Genomic DNA, 14,913 nt, shown 5'->3' on the forward strand with positions numbered 1-14,913 from the left:
GTCATGTAATTGGGGCATCATTGACCTCGAAAGTGGTCATTATGAAAGTGTTGAATGCCATTACAATTCGGGACTGTTGTAAAGTTCTTTTTCAAACACTCAATGTAATTTCATTGAAAATTTGTCACTGGTTACATAAAAACATATTAAAAAAAACAAATTCTCAGTTTGTCACTTGAAAGACCTCAAAAGAAAAATCATTTGGAACAACCAAGGGAACTACTTCTTTTTACCATGAAGCTTGCCCTATGTGGGGATCTGCCATACCATGTCTCAAATTTGAATTCTTCATATGTAATGCCCCAATGTCCTTAATTTAAGGATCTGCCAGTATTGAATTGGGCCTCATCACTCATGAGGGAAAGGAAAATATTTCACGTGCATTTAAGTCAAAGTAGATAGGTCCATTTACAAAAATGTAAGGTATGAACCTCGGAGCAATTAAATCATAAGATTGATATGGTAAGGCTTTCTTGGGAAAAAGATTAATTAACTAGTGGCTCCATTTGTAATTCAATTAAAATGTAATGAACAAATATTTCAGGTTAACATTTACAACCTTCTGCATTAGAGAAAACATGAATCCAAGCGAGGAAGAGGATTCTGACGTGGACGATGTGAAGACTACTATTTTGAAGAACATGACTATAAACGACCACGTTAACATCTTGTCTCACAGTTTCCAGTTGGTGGGTAATTCGGATGGAAATTTAGAAATAAATACTATCGAATGTGTGGAACATACAGAACAGTTAAGTTTATCAACAACGCGTATCTCATAACTATAATTACATCAACTCTACAGGGTAGTACAAGATGATGATTTAGATGAAAGTCAGATGATCGATGAAGATGATGAGTTTTTGGAAGAAGAGTATTTGGATGATAACTCTTTACAAGAGCACTCTTCCATTGCTTCTAGGGATTTGCCGAAAGGTGAAGAGATGACAGACGTTGAAGAAGAAGATGAAACTCTCATGGAGAACGAAACGTGTGAAGTGGATCTTTCGACCCAAGTTGTTGATACATATACAGATAAAAAAGTTGATACGGTTAACATTTGCACACTTTGCGATCGAACGTTTAAAACCGCCGCGGTAAGTTATCGGTTCTCAGCAAGTTGATTTCATTAATTATTTTAGAGTTTAAAACGACACATAATAGTTTGTCATGCCGTTGAAGAGGAACAAGATGATCCGCTGGCATTTCAACTATGTTTATGTTGCGGTGAACCTATAGACTCTGCGCATACTGTACTGTTTGTAAATTAATCCCATACAAAGTATCTTATTCTTTTTTTTTAGACTGGCGATATCACATGTGATATGTGCGATAAACTGTTTACTTCGCACCACAGCTTGGATCGTCATCGTTGCTTTGAACACACCTCTGGAGATCTATGGCCTTGTCCAGAATGTGATAAAGTATTCTCCGAACGAGCGTTGTTAATAGAACACATACAAATTCATCCGCTGAATAAATTATTTTCCTGCCAACAATGTAATCGTGAATTTACACGCAAGTATCACTTGGATCGTCACATTGGACAAACGGGGTGCGGTGGAACACCACGAAATAACTTTGAATGTCAGGTATATACAGTCTGTTTTCAATTAATTCGACACTATTGCTAACTTTCTGAGTTGTGGAGACCGTTAAATTATGGAAATGATTATTTTTTTCTACTGAATCCAAATCTGTAATTAAAAAAACAAAACATCGCACTTTTTAGATAATTGTAAAAATGTGATTTTTATATGGAACACCGTGTATATTGTTGCCCTTGGTTTATTAAATTCTCTACAAAAGTTCTTAATGCATCATAGCCAAAATACTTCAAAGTTAGAAGCCAAATTCTACAAGAAACAATGTTATTTTATCATTTTCATGGATGTCTAGATCGAAATGAATATAGTGAAAAAATGTTGGTTATTTTGACTATGAGAACTTTTGTAGAGAATTTAATTAACCTCTCATATGGTGTAAAAATATATAGGGTGTCCCATATAAGAAAGTCACATTTTTGTTTTTATCTGAAAAAATTCATTGTTGTTTGGTTTTTTTCGAGGTTTTTTTAATTACAGATTTAGATTCAGTAGCCAACCCTGTTTGAATTTACGTTAATGGAGCTCTATTTTAGGTGTGTCAAAAAAGTTTCTCGCGGAAAGATAATTTGAGGGATCATTTAAGAGCGCATGCCGGTGAACCCAAAAAGAAGAAATTGCTTGCCTGCGAATTTTGTGGTAAAGAATTTAGAGGTTCTGCTATGCTGATTGTCCATACAAGAACTCATACAGGTTTGTGATTATGTGCATTTCAATCGAGATTTAGATATTGATAAAGTAATGAAATATTTTAAATAATCTAAACTTGTGATCAAAGCTGTGACCAATTACCAATCGATACTAAAACTAAAGACAACAGGGACTTCAATTCCTTCATAGCTAATAATGTTAAATTTTGAAATCTGTACCACCATGTAAAGAAAAAAAAGACGTAATCTCGAAATGTCAAAATCCAAAATAATAATAATGACGTTTATTTCCACGTAATAGCAAAACCAAATAAATATAAAAATGTAAATAAACGGAATACGGAAATGGGACTACATTCACTGTTATTGCAACCCTGTTCTTCCATGTAAGTATCCCCGTAAGTAATGGCATCCATAAGAAAAAATAAAGTTCCATGTGTGTCTCCGTCATCTTGCAAATTATTATAAACAGGATGCCAACTTCAAATCCTTTATAAAAAGTGCCCGGTTAGAGATTATTAGTACGATTAGTTTACCATGAAAAAATTAAAAACAAAAATCAGAAAATTTCGTTTTTTTTGCGATATTTTCAAAACTATCAAGATATTTTAAATTTCTTTTCAGATTGATTGTTCAGTACGGAAATTCGCAACTTATTAAACCGACTTTCTATTTCTTAATATAAGTGAGATCCTCACAGTGGCACTTGAAAAATAGATACTCTGTATGTTGCCATATGAACTACCTGGCCGCGTATTATGATCCACACAAAAATACAAAATACTGAAACGTTACATAGAACTTTACCATTAAACTAAAAAATTAATTCAAAAGGCCACAAAACCAATTTACAAACGAAATTTCATTGCATTTATTTTCATAAACAATTTTTAAATAACAGACTTGGCTTGCCTAAGTTACACAAGACTCCAAATAACAAACGTGACAAAATTCAAAAGCAATTACAACCACCTTAAATCTAGAATAAAATCGTAACTTCCCCCAATACTATCTAAATTAAGTTCAATGTTTATCAAACCCCCCCAGATCTAAACAATGCAGTTGACCAGTGGACAGTGAATGAGTAATTTACATTAATGTGGAATGCACATTACTAGTAGGTATTTGCAGGGCCGGACTGGACAGGAGGGATACCTGGAGATTTCCCGAGGGCCCTAATTCAATGCTTAATATTGTTATTAATAAGTAAATGGCTATTATTACAATAGAAACTCGATTATCTGGGCATTGGTTACACGGATTACTCACTAATCCGGATATTATTTTGAAAAGGTATTAAAGAAAAAGGATTTACGGTGAGATTTAAATCATTCCTCTACTTTTCAAAACAAGAATTGATCAATGTTTCTTTTGTGTTACACGTAAACTTTCGAATAATTTTATGGCATGATAAAATAGTGTTAGGTAGGACCTTTACCTATAAGTAATCCTTGCAGGGTAATACACTAATATATGTAAACCCTGCCCAAAAAATAAAAATTGAACTCCTTCACACTGGAACGGCACTGCATAGTAGGCACTTCTATTGTGCTTCCACTCTCACAATCTCTGTCCATCTGTTTCGGAGATATTTAGAAAAATTAAATAACGGCTAAGTGAACGCTTAGCACCTCTGTGTATACTCAAAACTTGACGAATAATATGCGCAGACTGCGCCATGCCATCTTTCTGATGTATATATGTAGATATTTTTTTGACATTTTAACCAAAGATTCTTGTAGTAAAGACAAGCATATCGTATATTGTAAAAGTCAGATGTGCGCATACACACTTTTATTCGCTGCGCTAGTATCGACGCTCTTATTACTTATCGCGGCTCCAACATAAACGCACCCTAATTTATTACACGACCGCCTATGATATCAGTCAACTGACATGCTTCAACTGCTGAACACACTGAACTTTATTGATGTTTTGTTTCACTTTGGCGTTTGGAAATCGGCAGATTATATTACCTTTGTTATTCTTGAATAATTTCCTTTGAAAGAAAAAAATTCCAACGCACTCGAGGACGTAGAGGTAACGTTTTTGTTTGTTTGTGGCCTTCACACTCCCCCCCACGTCACGCTTAAATGGTCAGATTATTAAAATGTACACTTCAACACGTAGTCAACTCACTTTACTTTAATTTGACGCGCTCCAGTAAATTCCAAAATACCCTATTGGGCTCCACTACTCTTGGTTAAGCGTTCACTGAGCCCCAACAAATATCTCACAAACCAAAAAGACACAAAAGTGCAATTAAACACAATCTAATCGCGCATTACCGTCGTCTCAACATACAAAAGTTCAATTCTTGGAGGACTGGGGGTTCACTTAGCCCCCATTTGATTTTTCTAAATAATTTTGAAATCAGAAAGGTACCAACCGTACAATTAGTTTTAATAGAAACTTGTGTAATAAAACATGTACAGGGTGTAAATCGAAAAGTGGAACATAGGCGTTTAACATGGGAAATTACTTTTTTTTTGCGCAAACGTTTCCTAATTATTTTACGCAAAAATACTTCAAATAAAAGTTTTAGAGACATAAATTCTGCATCTAAATCATGTGAAACGATTATTCTACCTCATATTTTACGCGAAAAAATTAATTATAAGTAAAGACTCTGTTTTCACGAGTTTTTAGTCTAAGTAGCCATGGACTATGATAAAAGAAAAACATAGCCCATGGCTACTTAGACTAAAAACTCGTGAAAACAGAATCTTTATAATTAATTTTTTTATTTTATCAGTTATGTGCATCTGTATCGTTTCGTTTGCCAGCTAACTGCATGGTAACAGTAGCCTCCTACACGATTTCCCGAAAAAAAAATCCTTATAGGGGGCCCTTTTAAAAGTATTTCCCGGTAGGAATTTACAAACTAGTCCGGCCCTGGGTATTTGGCAAAAGGATCTAATTGCTGTGTTTCATGGTTGTTGCATTTATCAGTTACAACGATCCAAATGACATACAAGGTCTGGCTATTGAATAACGAGACTGCGCTCGCAGAAGGCGTTAAGAGGGGAGTGGGGGAAACAAACGCAGCGTTGGCTAACTGAAAGAGGCAACTATTTCAGTACGAAAACTCGTGACACTTCGAGAGCGAGTTCGTAGGAATCGGTCAGAGTTATGGAAAACAAGTCGTGGATGTTGCACCAGGACAACGCACCTGCCCATAATGCGCTGTCTGTGAAGCGTTATTTAGCCATTAGAGGCACTCCGGTGTTCGAACACGCACCGTACTCGCTCGATTTAGCACCCTGTGATTTTTTCCTGTTTCCAATATCAAGTCTGTCTTAAAAGGAACCCAGTTCCACGCCCAGTTCGAGTCGATGGAAGAGGTGAAACGAAAATCGGCAGAGCTCCTAAACGCTCTTACAAAAGAAGACTTCCAGCATTGCTTTGAGCAGTGACAAAACCGTAGCGGGGGAGGGGATTATATTGAAGGGGAGCATTCGATTATAGAATAATTTTTACAATGTAACTTTTTCATAAGCAGTCTCATTATTTAAAAGCCTGACCTCGTATGCTGCGCGGCGTATGGATTTGGGTAGATTGATCACATAGCAATTTTTAATAATTAAATACAAGGGTCTTTCGCAACATTCTTTAATTATATAAGCATAAAAGGTATAAAACTCCTATTGTGATTTTAGAATTTTCTGAGAATCTTCTCAAAATTTTGTAATTTTCCATGGCTATTGTATAGAAGTATAATTTTAAATTGAACTTGCTTGTTTTAATGAAGTGAATTTAATTTTTAGGTGAGAAACCCTACGGATGCGATTTGTGTCCGAAATGCTTCCCATCAGGTGGTGCACTGAAAAAACACCGAAGAATGCATACAGGAGAAAAACCTTATCAATGTCCAAAGGTATATTTTTTTTATCAGAGACAAAGTTACTAGTCGTCCTTCTTATTTTAGTGTCCGAATAAATTTGCTGCTAAAGAAACTTTAAACAGACATGTTCGTACTCATACGGGCGATAAACCGCATACCTGCCACTTTTGTGGAAAGGCGTTCATCCAAGCAACGCAGTTACGTGCGCACGTTTTTCATCATACTGGAGAAAATGCCTTCACTTGTCAGTACTGCAATAAAGCATTTAATCGCAGAACGCGTCTTACGACTCACGTCAAATTTGTACATGAAGGGGCCAAACCAATGGAATGTGACGAATGTGATAAAACTTTCTTTCGAAAGGAAGATTTGGCACGTCACAAGCTGTTGCATTCGGGCGTAAAACGTAGGTAGAAATTAACCTAATTTTGTATACTAGGTACACATCATTGTCACAGATGTAAATAGACTACAGATCATAGCACAGTTATAGGGTATAAGAAACTCAATAGAAGTACCACAATAGTCGGTATAATGGGGCTTTACCGCTTTATGATAATTAAACGTGAGCAAAAAAGGCGCGTCGGTTTTAAATCTATTCGGGAGGAAAAGGTAGGAGAAGTATGAAATAACAAAAGTGATTTACTTACGTAATCTCTGGGGACACATTTGAATCCAGGCACAACAAAAATGATTTCAATGTCGACTTTAAATTCCAAATTCTACAGCAAATAATGGCCCCGATCAAATTGCTTAATTTCCAAAAGGATCGCCCACACAAATTTTGAAGACACCTGAAACAAATTTTGGGTACCGATCAACAAAATTTATCATAATTACGCATGAGACATTTATCTGGATCGTTAAAGGGTTCGAATAAGCACACGATTTACATGATTTTACACAAACAAACCTATCGCAATATAACCTGTTCTTCTTTAACTTATCTTCTGATCAGGTCACAGGAACGTGATTTTATTCGATTGAATTCAACTAGCTGGCCAACCACGACAGATGAAACGAAGGCTGTCTGGAAACAGTAGACAACAATTTCAATGAAAAAACTGCTACATCCAAACTTTTACTACATCTTCTCTAAACTTTCACTTGATCTCAGCTGCTTTCCTGATTATTACGTAATGAATTTTACTTTACGAACAACATGCGTATCTTCTAGGCTTCCAACGAACAGCAACTCGGCCTCGAATTTGGCGAAAGATCCCCTTCTTACGCTAACTTCGGTATAACGTGTCCCCACTTCCAAAATTCGAAAAGAACTTTATACAATTAACGGGATGTAGCAACCCGACAACCAGTCAGAGGTCCGTTTCCTGACGCTCCTGTAGTCACGCAGGCATCAAAATATTACGCGAAAATGTCTTATCTCAGATTCTACGAAAAAACGCATTTTTTACTGATTAAATTACGTCAACTTTTTATAATCAAAGTGCCCATGAATTAAATTAGTACTGTCACATACATAATTTAATAAAGCAAAAAATAAGCAATAAATTGCCCTACATTTCACAATTCTAGAAAATAATCTTTTACGACGCAACCAAACAAAACAAACCACTTGGATAAGCAAATAGAACGTCTGGACCAAACCAAACGTCCCCATTGACAAAGGTTAATAGAGAAGGTAGGTTGCCTCGTAACTTTCAGCCAATAAACGTTCAGTATTAAAATACGCGAATGACGTCACCCAGAATCCCATTTTGTCCACATCATAAAAATTAATTACAACAGAGCAAGTTCAAAAAATGCAATATGGATCGAAATGGTACTTTACATGGATGTGCATTGCATAGCAAGAAACATGCTAGCGAAATATTAAACGCACTTTATTCAAAACAGCTTACATTTCATCTTCATAGTCTTCCGCCGGGAATGCAGACTGCCCAGTCTATTGCATACGGGGTTCAGGTTCCCCTTTCTTTATAACCCATTCTTTTTGTAATACAGGGATTACCTTTTGGAAAAGCAAAAAACTGAGTCTGCGATCCATTTCAAATATAACTGTCAAAGTCCACGAAAATTTAAACACCAATCAAATGGGACTTCCAGATTCTCGATGACGCGTCTCTCTAAAGTTACGAGGCAACCTACTCTCTCTACTAACCTTGCCCATTGACATTGTTTGCATAGCAATATTTTTTTTAAATTTGAAACAAAGGTTTCTAGTATAGGCGAACATTGCATAGTGTAAAAAACAGATGTGCGCAAACTGCGCAATGCCAGCTTTCTTATTTAAAGAGATATTTCTTTGCAATACCAACTTGCTTATTTATTAGTTATTGTTATTACTGTTTACCACACTTTCATAATAGAATCAATGGTTTATGAAAGTTGTGCCAGCCTTCATACACCGTTGGTTATTATTACAAAAAAATTACTATTTGAATCTTAAAATAAATTCGCTTTAACTTATTTCCCTTTGTACCGGGTGACCCAATAAGACTGTTTCTCGGCCATATCTCGGGAACCGTTCGTCATATGGTTTAGGGGTAAAAAAATTATTCGGTAAATCGGTCATGAACAATCGCTGGAAAATATTTTCAAGTTCTAAAAATGACCACCAGAGGGCGTAACTGCCGTCGTAAATTTTAAAATTGCATTTTCTTTAAATTTTGCACAATAAACTAAAAAAATTTTTTTACATTTTTAGAGAACGAGTTTATCTATCATTTTCGTAAAAACAAAAACTTAGTTATTTCAAAAACAAAGATGGTTCAATTGTTTTTGCAATAACCTGGTTTAACTTCTTAACGGTTTGACCGATTTTAACAAATTTGGTATTGTTGAAAAGAGCACTCCTTGGGCAATAAGCATGAAACAAAATATAGATTACCCAACAATTTTTTTACAAATTAAGACATACGACGAACGGTTCCCGAGATATGGCCGAGGAACAGTCTTATTGGGTCACCCAGTGCACATAAATAGTCCGTTCTTTTTACTCGTTTTGGATTTGGGAGGAGTAGTTAGTTCAGTGGGGATATTGAATAGGAATTTCTGCATGGTCGTTGTTTACAAGAATCTTATATCTGTACAAATTTCTTCATACGTTGTTACACATATTTATGTACATTGCTGTGTTCAGAAGTATGGCAAATGTTTAGGCCTGATGGAAAGCAGGCTTTGTCAAATGTTGAGTTTTTAGTTATCATCCATAAGTAAGTGCCCAAATATCTTTCGTAACATGACTGAAATAAAATAAGCTGTAACTTCATTACCTTGTAACAGGCGATCAAAAATGAGTTGCTGTTGAGTGACCTTTGGAAGTTCAAGTTACATACGATTTCCCATGTAAACAAAAATTCCAAATTCCAAAACTTACACCTATATTGTGTAATGTGATATACTTCTTGTGCACAATAAAGATTATTATTATTAAACTCCACAGGTACAAATAGCCATAGTCAAAACTCAAAACATGGGATGAGTTATCTGTAGTATATTTACATCTATGGCATTGTTTATCCCCAAAATCTGCTGTAGGCCGCTGTGATTTCTTGCTTTGGTTGGTACTCAACTCAATCAAGAAATGAATAGCACACCCTGAATCTCACTTTATATTTTGCACTGTTTGATTGTGTCTATTGTAATGAGGATTGTGTAATCTCCCGTGTCATTTTTCAGCGTTCGAATGCGAATTATGTAAAAAACGTTTCTCCATAAAATCATCTTTGAAACTGCACATGCTAACTCATAGAAAAGAACAGCCATGCAGTTGTGATGAATGCGGAAGAGCGTTCATTCGCCAAGATTGCTTATTGCGCCACATGCGTGCCAAACACCGAGACGTTTTGGAGGATATAATGGCGGGCGCGGAGAAAAAACGACTACAACAGCAATTGTTGATTGCTGCGTCGGATGCATCAAAGTTTGCAGACAAAAATATAACTGAAAGTACGGTATGGAACGAACTTACGTTGACCGACTCAATAAAAGAACTACTCAACCTACTCGTTGACGAAGACACGTTGGAATCTTTTGGATGGCCAAACACACCCGTAGATAAACTACTCGATGCCGTAATAAAACGGTGTGGTCACAAACCAGCATCGGAGGAAAATTTTGATTACATCGGAAGGATGCGCGAGAACGCCAAACTGTTATTTACTGTTGTTATTGATGATGAAGCGGTTAAGTCTCTTTTAAACAATCAAACTGTTGACGAAGTTATTTTGCATGTTTTAAAATTGGCTAAATCCGAGTAACATTGGTTAGTTTGCGTACGCTGGTTGGTTAACAATATATATATATTTAAGTTTTAGTACATAGATCGTACACATTTGGCATTGGGTATAATTTTTATATGGAATTATATATTACGATTTTATTCTCCTTATTTTTTACACATGTTTCAAATGCTATCGTGTTTTCTCTATTATACAGTTATTGATAAGTTCCCAAATTAAGTGTTTCATTCTAATCTTTTCCCTCACTAACGTAAAAGTGATTGTTACCATCACAACTAATGTAATTAAAATTGCACTCAATTGATAGATGAACGTTAGTGAACAAATACTTGCAATAATATATAACTGAAAAATTATGCTATGTTCTTGAGAAATGTACAAGTACATGGTCTCACTGATTACCACTAAACTAATCACTCTGTAAATCCGATAAAGCCCAATAAACAAAGGGCAATAGTGATGTACACAACTCGCAAGAACAATAAAATGCAACAAATAAAATTGTGAACATGAGGAAGACTACTGATCCACTATACAGGGTGTTTTAATGACAAAATGGGTTAATTACTTTGCGGAAAACTAATGCGAATAAATTTCTGAAAATTTATACGTATGCGTTATTCAAATGATTTCAGCTAAAATATTTTTACTTTTATAGGACTTGGGACTGAAGTTGACTCACAATTTGTCCTTTTAAATAGGACGCCGTAGGTTTTATATTTATGTGTGGCAATGAACAGTTTTTTGAAACGTGAGAAAACATACTCCTTATAATTGTCTTTTTTAAAACAACCAACCATTTGTTGTAAGGCTTCTCTGGGGAACTTTTGGTTTTGCTCAGTGGACTGACAAATGACACTCTACTTAAATTTACAAAAATACTACAATAATAATAATAATGTTTCGAATATAAGAAATTATTGGTTTTGTCAGTGAAGTTATCATGAGCAGAAGGTAGAGGTGCTATAAATGAAGGATATGTAAGCTAGCGAAAAAGGAGTATCATTTTTTCCTACGTCTTAAAAAATGGCGTAAAATTTTTAAATTAATAGGTATGTATTTCTGTCATTTGGCAAGAAAAGTCAAAAGCTCAACGTACATGTACCTCTATGCTTTCTCATAAGCTTTCGCCCATTTAGAAATAATAAAACAGAAAAATTGGGTGGTGGAGGATATTACTAATGGCCTGTCTAGCTACATGAGTCTTCTTTCTAATGTACACTTCGAAGAATTATAATATGTACAGAGATGGGCAAATGTGGGAACCAAGTAAACTGAACTGAACATGAAATTTGGTAAACAGATGTTGTTGTAAATTGTAAAATACCAAGGTGGAATTGTGAATATCCATTCGAAAAAGGAGAGAGCTCCGCAACAAGTCTATAGATAGATCTCAGTATTAATTGCCTCAAAAAGTACATTTGATTTGGCAATGCATCGTTGTTATCCTGGAGATAAACAATATTGAATCTCATTTTTGTGTTGATAAAAAATGTTCTATTAAAAATTGAAATAAAATACAGGGTGTTCCATTACGAATTATAGATTGTAGGTTGACCAGTGGTCATTATAAACAATGATTTAAGTGGATTAACTGCATTGGTATTAATTACTACAAATATCTACTATGGCATCGATTGTGACAGTAAAGCGTCTTACATTTAAGGCGGGCTAGGCAAATGTTTGTGACTAGTGCAATAGTGCTTAAGCTATGTCTTAAACTGTAGTAAGTCAGGATGGTGCAACAGGGCTTAATAAAAAGGAAATAATTTGAAATCAAACGATTTCTTTTTTGCCATATTGTCACACTCGGATATCAAACATTGTGAAGATCAGGATTTATTCGCACTGTTTAGTGGTGCACTATCTTGGAGTGGGAATTTTAGAAACATTTTTACAAAATCTGAATGCGTGTAGAAACACCTAGATAAATTACATCCTTCTATGCGGTAGGGTTGATGAGAAAGCAGAAATATATATTATAGAGTAGACACATTGCGCTTTGTGAGAGGTAAAAATCCATTTTATATTGCTCTTAAAACTTGGTTTTGAAGGGTTTATGGCGTTAAGACTTTTCTTAGATTAAAAATTAGTAGTTACTGGTTATTATTATTGACGATAAGATGGGTAGGGTTAAACGTAACAGTGCTCAGCTCATGACCGCTTTACGTATGGAAAAAAAAGGATCGCTGTCCAAGTGTAAACTTTGCCATACTGAAACTCGGGTAACAAAATATTTGTGACTAATACCGAAAAAAATAAAAAGAATCCAATCAGAAACAGTAAGAGTGCTGAAGAATTTGTGAAGATAGCAATACCTGAAACCATCTGGCGGAGAAAAGAAAAGTAGAAAAAGACAGAGGTGAAATGAAGGCGCAAGCTAAAAGGAAGTTTTAATTAAACCTAAAAAATATGTTCATGCAAAAAGCAAAATATTACTTTAGGTATGTTGTTATTGTTATTTTTGTACACTATATTTTTCATTTATTCATTATGAAACCCCCAACAACCGAAAAAAACTGGAACCGAAACCGAAAATTATTGAAGTCATAGAACCAAGACCGGTACCGGAACTCCGTAAAATTATTCTTTAGTATTGCGGAATCTGAACCTATATTTCATATCATATGAGTTCCAACCTCTGATTAAAATCAGTGCTCAATGACGAACGTTGCCAACCGTGACCACAAAATATTAAATATTTTCTTTTATCTGCATAGTAATCCTGTAGCTTTCGAAAAATGGAACAGTTAATAAGAAATAGGGCACGTATACTCTCAAACATCCTGTATAAAGAAAGATAATTTTGTTAATTCTCTTTAATCTATGCTCCTTAATAATGTTCGTAAAGGCATGCGTCAAACTATTCTATGGTATCAAAATGTCCGTTACGTTAACTTTAAAATGTTAAGAAAATTTCGAATAAATGTAAAATTTAAGCGGTTACTTATTGTGTGTATATTGAAAAAATCGTGTATATGATTAAAATTAATTTGGTAACTGTATTATTTACAGCTGGGCGTGGTATTTGAGGTAAAGATTTCGTATTTCGCGGGTTTTTTGAACCTTGGGGAAACGCTACGTATACCAAATCAGTTTGAAATATTGGTCGTGTGCTTGATTTAAGTAAAGACTACCGGCTTCGGGTCTCATATTGCACCCATTTGCGAAGTGAGTGTGTTAAATTTCTATTAAAACACATTTTTATTATTGAATGGGTGTTGATGGTTATACTTCTATTAATTTATTATTCCAAGAAAGTTTTTTATATTTGTTAGGAGTTGAGTTACGTGTAAGGTATGTACGTCATATCTTGCCTACTTTTTAATGCAAACATGTATAATTTCACACGTGTACCTATTTCCACGTTGTTTGTTTTTTACTAAAATTTGGTGGAAATAACGCATTTCAATCGAGTTTGTGCCAAAATTCTACATTTTTTATTGGATATAAGTCTTCGTTTAATAAGGGGGTTTTATTTTGGTATGTCACATTTATCAAACCGTTTTATAAGTTTAGTTGTTGATAAAAACCGTTGATTTTTTAATACAAAGAGCATTGCTAAACTTATTTATTATTTGCAACAAGCTTTGCCGTAGCATCTGCTTAATTTTTTATGCATAACCTCACTTATATCCTCAATACAGCATGATGAAAGTCAAGTGGCATTTATCACATGTCAGTCATTGTAACGACCTCTTATTCATCTCCAGCCTTTCTTGACTGACCAAATCGCTACCGCTATTTTTCTTGTTCTAGATAAGTTACAATGAGTTCCAGTGTCTGTTACAAATGCAGCCGACCAGGACATTTCGCCAGGGAGTGTTCTCAACCTGGAAACCGAGATAGTGGTTCTCGCGATAGTTTCAGCCGTGGCCGCGAGAAATGTTACAAATGCAATAGATTTGGACACTTTGCGCGTGAGTGCAAGGAGGAGTCTGAGAGGTGTTATCGCTGTAACGGAGAGGGGCATTTCGCAAAGGATTGTCCACAAAGCCCTGATGAGCCGTCTTGCTACAATTGTAATAAACCCGGTCACATTGCGCGTAGTTGCCCCGAAGCTGGTGGTTCTTCGGCCGCACAAGTTTGTTACAACTGTAACAAAAAAGGACATTTGTCGAGGAATTGTCCGGAGGGAAGGAAGACGTGTTACGTATGTGGTGAGCCAGGCCATATTAGTCGTGACTGTGACCAACAGGATAATAGAAAATAGTGTCACTACGTTCAAGGAGGAAGTTTTTTTGAATACCATTTTTATGTTTGTTATACTTTGATATTATAAACCTATTTTAGCAAAAAAATTTGAAAATGAACTTCTCTTCATTCACACACAGTTTGTTATTGTTTTCCTATAAAGATACATTGTTTTAATCATGTATAATATTAAACCCACTTATTTTGGCATTTTTTTTGTACACCACATCCGAGAATTTTTGTATCTTATTTTATACCTTCTTTCATAAGAAATGGAATTAATAAAATCCGACAACTGTGATTTATTCAGGTTTCCCAATTTATTTTTTTTAGTTGCCCAAAGTTTTACTTTTTTTGTGTATGTTAACGGCATTCAGTATTCTATAAAATTGGTAGGGAATGTATGTAATTCAGAG

The 14,913-nt window shown here is 35.1% G+C and overlaps 1 protein-coding gene across 1 annotated transcript; it reads left to right on the top strand.

The window, feature by feature from the left end:
• The first annotated feature begins 544 nt into the window (after positions 1 to 544).
• Positions 545 to 10,443, top strand: LOC116181968 (oocyte zinc finger protein XlCOF6-like). Its single transcript, XM_031502422.1, has 8 exons — positions 545 to 751; positions 806 to 1,097; positions 1,143 to 1,253; positions 1,305 to 1,592; positions 2,141 to 2,297; positions 6,022 to 6,131; positions 6,183 to 6,504; positions 9,741 to 10,443. The coding sequence occupies exons 1-8, from the start codon at positions 579 to 581 to the stop codon at positions 10,319 to 10,321; spliced, it is 2,034 nt and encodes a 677-aa protein (XP_031358282.1). The 5' UTR covers positions 545 to 578; the 3' UTR covers positions 10,322 to 10,443.
• The last annotated feature ends 4,470 nt before the right edge of the window (positions 10,444 to 14,913 follow it).

This window comes from Photinus pyralis, unplaced genomic scaffold, assembly GCF_008802855.1.
Source record: "Photinus pyralis isolate 1611_PpyrPB1 unplaced genomic scaffold, Ppyr1.3 Ppyr1.4_LG1, whole genome shotgun sequence".
NCBI classification, from domain to species: Eukaryota; Metazoa; Arthropoda; class Insecta; order Coleoptera; family Lampyridae; genus Photinus; species Photinus pyralis.

Excerpts from the sequence above, each read along its gene's own strand:
- LOC116181968 (XM_031502422.1), top strand. The coding sequence starts at position 579 with ATGAATCCAAGCGAGGAAGAGGATTCTGACGTGGACGATGTGAAGACT. Across the intron at positions 752-805 it reads TGTGTGGAACATACAGAACA|GGTAGTACAAGATGATGATT; the intron begins GTTAAGTTTATC and ends TCAACTCTACAG. Across the intron at positions 1,254-1,304 it reads CTATAGACTCTGCGCATACT|ACTGGCGATATCACATGTGA; the intron begins GTACTGTTTGTA and ends CTTTTTTTTTAG.